Consider the following 5,862-nt stretch of genomic DNA (forward strand, 5'->3'; position numbering starts at 1 on the left):
CTCCCCCGGCCGTCGACCCCCCTGCGCTTGTGCAGAGTAGCTGCTCCAGGCCAAGCCCCCCCCCCAACTTACAGCTGGCTTTGTCCATTTGCTCAGCAGCTGTGCCGTTCCTGAAAATGGGAGGGCCTTTCCCTCACTCAGCCCATGGTTTCTTTTTTTTGGGGGGGGGTCCAATCTAAGGCTGCCTGCTCCAAGCATCCCCTCCCCCATTCAGGCCTTCTGAAACAGAAATATCCCTTCACGTGACCAAACCAACACCACCCCCAAGTATTGACAACTGTTTATGACAGCTGAGTGTGACTTTCCTTCTGCAGACCCTTCCCCACCCTGGCGGGGGGGGGGGAGGATTCTCCAGCAAGGGGCTGAATTCTGCCCTGAAAGCAGCAGGGCCCTCTCCGCATTGCTCCCTGCCCCCTTTTTGCCCCGTACTGTATTTCAATGGAAATGGGTACCCCCGCCCCTTCCAGAGTAGCAGCCTCCTCCCCCACAAGCAGGGCTGGCAGCCAGGAGACCCTCCCCTCGCCAGCAAGGGAGGGATCCTTTCCCCTGCAACCAGAGTGGCTCTCTCAGCGCCCTCACCTGCTGTGCACCTGCAGCCTGGCACCTGGAAGAAGGAGCGCCCGTCAGCCAGGCAGAGGCGCCCTAGTGAGACTGCCCACTTCCCTGAGCGAGGCAGGAGGGCAGAGCCAGGAAGAAAAGTGCACCGCAGCCTTTATTGAGGGAGCTCCGGCCCCTCCCCCTTCAGCACGCCCTTTCAGGGGCTGGAGGGATGCCAGCTCTCGTCTGTCCAGGCTGCAGAGGAACGGCCTTCATGGGGGCCCTCAGTCCAGTCACGAGGCAGGGCCAAGGAGCCCCTTTGGCAGCAAAGGAGTGGCCGGGTTTTCAGTGCCCAGCTGCAAAGAAGAAAGTTCTTTCTCGCCCGGCAGTGGAGGGGGCTCCTCCCTCTTTCACGCAGCTCTTTCCAGCAAGGCCGCCTCTTCCTCCCCCTGGTCCAGGCGCTGCAGCTGCTGCTCCACCTCTGGGGGGATCTTCACCTCCAGCAGGTTTTCCATCCCAGCCTCCGGCTCGTCACCAATCAGGACCTGCTCAGGGCAAACACCTCCAGGCCTCAGGGGGCGCCGAGGAGCAGCCTAAAAGTCCCCAGCCCCTCTGCATAAGGGAAGGGTCCGGAGGCCCCCTTGACTCCCCACTCACCTGGATCAGCTTTTCACAGGCAGCACGGACTCCACGGTCCCCTTCCCACTTGTGCAACTCTCGCAGGACAAAGTAGGTGCCTTTCTCTCGCACCAGAAGCCGCCCCGGTTTGGTGGCCGTGAGCTGTCAAGAGGAGGGGGGTCACTGGCAGCGGGGCCTCTAGAGGGAAGCCATTGGCTGCGTCCCTTGGAGGGTCACTTTCTTGGGGGCAGAAAACCTCTGGACCTCTTGCTCACAGCCAGAAAAGGAATCCAGCAGCCTGGTTGGGTGGGGCAGGCTCTTGGGGGGGGAACAGGAGACCCAGTCTGTGTCTTCTAGACCCCCCCCCCCCCTTGCCATCAAGGTCCACAACACAGTTGATGCAAGGATGCAAGCCAGGAAGCAAAGGATCGCTCTTTTCCAGAGTTGCACAAAAGGTGCAGATTTGGTGGGGGGTGGGGGAGACTCAATTAATAGGGATTTGTGGGGAAGAGCTGGGAGGCCCCTGAAGATTTATTTATTTATTTTTATTTATTTATTATATTTTTATACCGCCTTCTCCCGAAGGACTCAGGGCGGTGTACAGGGCAATAAATATAAAAAACGAAATACAAAAGTTAAAAAACGAATTAAATATTTAGCCCAAGTTTAAAACAGTATTAAAAACATATTAAAACCCCAACCCTAACCCATCAGACCAGGTCAGATTGCTCAAATAAATAAGTTTTTAGATCGCGCCAGAAGGAGCGAAGGTCGGGGGCCATCCGGAGCTCAACCGGCAAGCGGTTCCACAGGTCTGGCGCGCCCACAGAGAACGCCCTCCCCTTGGGGGCCACCAATCGACATTCTCTGATCGGAGGCACCCTGAGGAGGCCCTCTCTGTGGGAGCGCACTGGACGGAGGGAAGTTGACGCCGGCAGCAGGTGTTGCCGTAGGTAATCCGGACCCATGTCATGTAGGGCTTTGTAAGTCATTACCAACACCTTGAATCTCACCTGGAGGACAACCGGCAGCCAATGCAGCTCACGGAGCAAAGGTGTAACATGGGAGTATCGGGAGACTCCCAGCACAACTCGCGCGGCTGCATTCTGCACCAGTTGGAGCCTCCGAGTGGACTTCAAGGGCAGCCCCATGTAGAGAGCATTACAGTAGTCCAAACGAGAGGTCACGAGTGCATGGGTGACTGTACGCAAGGCATCCCGGTCCAGATAGGGTCGCAACTGGCGCACCAGGTGAACCTGGGCAAAGGCTCCCCTAGTCACAGCTCCAATATGCTCTTCCAAAGAGAGCTGTGAGTCTAGAAGGACCCCCAAGTTGTGCGCCCTATCTATGGGGGGTAATAGCTCACCCCCCATGGCAAGAGATGGAATAATCGGAATTTCCCGGGATGCCGGCACGAACAGCCACTCAGTCTTGTCAGGGTTGAGCCGAAGCCTGTTCCTCCCCATCCAGACCCGGACCACCTCCAGGCAACGGGACATCACGTCGAGGGCATCACTGGGTTGGTTCAGGGTGGAAAGAAAAAGCTGGGTATCATCAGCATACTGATGATACCCAACTCCAAAACCACGAATGATCTCACCCAGCGGCTTCATATAGATGTTGAACAGGAGAGGCGAGAGGACCGATCCCTGAGGGACTCCACAAATGAGAGGCCTCAAGGTCGACCTCTTGGATCTTGGTGGTGATGGGGCTGAGCTCTGTAGCCCAGAGGAAGCTGCTTCCAGGGTCCACTTGGCAGTTTCCTGGGCACAGAGCAGCCCCTACGTACCCTCCCCCCACCCGACCTGCCCACCTACCAGCAGGAGGGTCTCCAGGAGCATCTTGCGAATGTCAGCTTCCGGCTCCCGCTGCTTGTCGGCTGGCAAGTACTGCAGATCCAGGGGCAGCCCTGCGAGGGTCAGGAGCGGGCGGGTCAAAGAAGGGCGCAGGGCAGCAGCCACGGTGCAGCCTCCGGGGGTCTCCTTCCCCCGCCCTCCCCCGCCCGGAGAAGGCACCCACTTTCCATCTCGTCCTCCGGGAGCTCCTCAGGGCCTGCCAAGGGCAGGAGAAGGAAGGGCAGCAGGTCCACTTGCTCGCTCAGCAGCCACTCGTGGTGCCCTGGAAAGCAGACAGCCCGTCACCAGGCGGGACCGGCGCTGCTCCCCCAGGGCCGAAGCCAGACCGGCGCCACTCACGGCAGTCGAAGCAGCAGTTCCGCAGCGTCCCCGCCACGCCGCGCCGCCGGACCGCCGAGCCCGCGTCCCGCGTGAAGGGCAGCAGCCTCTGCACCGCGCGTCTAAGGGGAGAGCCGGGTCAGTCCCGAGCGCCGCCTCCCCCAGCGCCGCAGTCCCCCCCCGGCCCGCCTTACCCGGCGCGGTCGAGCAGGGCGGCGCGGGCCTCCGGGAGCTGGCTCAGGTTGACCAGCAGCGCGCCCAGGTGGTGCCAGGGCGCCCCGGGACGCGGGTCCGGCCCGCAGAAGGCCTCCAGCAGCGGCAGCAGCCCCGCGCCGCCCCGCCGCAGCTCCTCCCAGAGCGCCCGGCACGGACCCTCCTGGCGCGACCAGTTGGCCAGCAGCGCGCAGGCCGGCCGGGCCAGGGGGAAGGCGGGCTCGAGCAGGCGGCGCAGCAGGTCCGGCAGCCCTCCGCGCAGCGCCCCGGCCGCCCCCGGCTCCGCCGCCAGGTTGACCAGCGCCTGCAAGGCGGGCTCGGCCACCGCGGGGCTCGGGTCGCCGCTCAAGGCCAGCAGCGCCTCCGGGAAGCCCGGGCGGTCGAGCAGCAGCCGGCGGCCCTCGGCGCCCCCGGTCAGCCCCAGCACGAGGCGGACGGCGCCGCCCTTCAGGTCCCCGCGGGCCTCGGGCCGGAGGAAGGCCAGCAGCTCCCGCGCCCGCCGCTCCTCCATGCTGGGCCGCCCGCTTCCGCGCTCGCGGCGCCCCGCCAATCCGCGCCCGGGGCTGGCGAGGGGGCGGGCCGAGAGAGGGCCCGAGGAGCGCCTTAGCCAATCGGAAGAGACCTTGCGGAGCGGCGCCTCTCGGGAGTTGAAGTCCGGCTCCCGGCCGCCTCCCCGGCGTGAGTTCGGCGGGACGCTCCGGAGGGGATCCCCGGGCGGGCTTTGGGGCAGCAGCCCCCGCGGGGCCCGCCTGGCTTCCGGGGAGAGGTTCGCTCCCTCTGGAAGAAGCGCGGGCGTCCGCTGGCCTCACTTGCGGCTCCGGAGGGAGGTTTGCTAGGAATCGGCGCTCAAGGAGATCCCCGTTCCGGAATCAAAGGGTCGGGATCCAGCCTTGGGATGCATGGCCTTTTCGGCGCCGTTTCTCTCCGCATCTGTTAGGACGTTGACCGCGCAACACACACACACACATGCACACACACCCGTTTATTGCTCCTGTTTAGCCAAACCCCGTCGTCTCACGAGTCCGTTTGCACACTTCTGCCCGGCACCTCCTCCCAGGCTCGTGGCCCCCCAGTCTCTGCCTGTCCAGCCTACGCTGCCCACGTCATTGGCCGCCGGGTGGCTGCTTCCAATCAAGGCCCGACCTTAATCTTGACTCGAAGCAGCCAACCCAGCAGGCGAATTTTGGCTTCATTCTCATTCCTTCCATCCATTCATTACCACGTGGTACACCGCCCCCCCCTTAAATCCCAACGGTTTAAATCGGGGCTTTTCAAACTTTTCAGCCATTGTACCACTTTTAGGATATGGCAAAAGTCTAGGAAGGTGTCAAAAACGTGACCAAAAAAAGGGAAAAAAGTGAAGTACAAGTAGTCCTCGATTTACAACAGTTCGCTTAGTGACTGTTCAGAGTTACAATGGCACTGAAAAAAGTGCCCCCCAAGCCACAGCCGAGCAAGACACGTGCCTGCCCACCCAGTGGCACTCTTCCTCCTGTCCCGAGATTTTCAGTGTTGTGAGCATTTCTGTTGAGGATTGGCAGCGGGGGTGGGGTGGGGGGGTGTTTGGTTTTTATTCCCCCCACACACACCTCTGCTGGGTGGTTGCAGCAGGTTTTGGTCACTTCACATGACCCTGGGACACTGTGACCGTCATAAATATGAATCGGTTGTCAAGGATCTAAATGTAAATCACAAGACCCTGGAGATGCTGCAACATTCCAGCTGATTGGCGCTTCTTCTGGGCTCAGCAGAAGCATCGGGATCAGCGCCGAGCTCCAGCACTGATCCTGGCGCCTCCGCTTCCTGACAGCCCTACAGCTCCACCCATCTCTTGCTCAGGCTTGTGCGGTGTTGCCTCCGGTTCAGCTCATTCCCCTCCGCCGCTACTTCTCTAGGAGGGTCACGTACCACCTGCCAGGTGCCAATGTACCACAGGTGGTACCCGTACCACTGGTTGAAAAGCCCTGGCTTAAGCACCCTTTGAGAAAACTTCTATAGTAAGCTTTGAGGCCAAAGGTCACCAGGTGGGTTATGAAAAACTTTCCAACAGTCTGCCTTTCTACCCTCTGGTTCTGCTTTTGCTCGGGGATGTCCAACAAGCTACCACTGCTTTGTTGCAACCTGATGCAGCTTGTTTGCATGCTTAATGCATGTATGTTGCATCTCCACAGCTCTGTTGACTGCAGGCGAACCAGGTTTTGCCCAAACAGAATCCAGCACAGGACATCATTTCTTGAAACCTTAGTTGGCACCTCACAAGTCACGGATGCCAATATGTTTTATGTGTATCTATACTCAGTATAGTACCTTGTTCATAAAG

At 60.6% G+C, this 5,862-nt stretch overlaps 1 protein-coding gene across 1 annotated transcript; it reads right to left on the reverse strand.

Annotated features, from left to right (window-relative positions):
• Positions 1-694: 694 nt before the first annotated feature.
• HGH1 (HGH1 homolog) lies at positions 695-4,073 on the reverse strand. The gene is made up of 6 exons (XM_083358005.1): positions 3,524-4,073; positions 3,351-3,451; positions 3,175-3,273; positions 2,973-3,064; positions 1,195-1,317; positions 695-1,082 (listed from the first exon to the last, which is right to left on the reverse strand). Exons 1-6 carry the CDS (start codon positions 4,051-4,053, stop codon positions 948-950), a joined length of 1,080 nt encoding a protein of 359 aa, XP_083214131.1. The 5' UTR covers positions 4,054-4,073; the 3' UTR covers positions 695-947.
• Positions 4,074-5,862: the final 1,789 nt, after the last annotated feature.

This window comes from Vipera ursinii (assembly GCF_947247035.1).
Source record: "Vipera ursinii genome assembly, chromosome: 3".
NCBI classification, from domain to species: domain Eukaryota; kingdom Metazoa; phylum Chordata; class Lepidosauria; order Squamata; family Viperidae; genus Vipera; species Vipera ursinii.

Excerpts from the sequence above, each read along its gene's own strand:
- HGH1 (XM_083358005.1), bottom strand. The coding sequence starts at position 4,053 with ATGGAGGAGCGGCGGGCGCGGGAGCTGCTGGCCTTCCTCCGGCCCGAG. Across the intron at positions 3,065-3,174 it reads CCCGGAGGACGAGATGGAAA|GGCTGCCCCTGGATCTGCAG; the intron begins GTGGGTGCCTTC and ends TGACCCTCGCAG. Across the intron at positions 1,083-1,194 it reads CCTGTGAAAAGCTGATCCAG|GTCCTGATTGGTGACGAGCC; the intron begins GTGAGTGGGGAG and ends TGCCCTGAGCAG.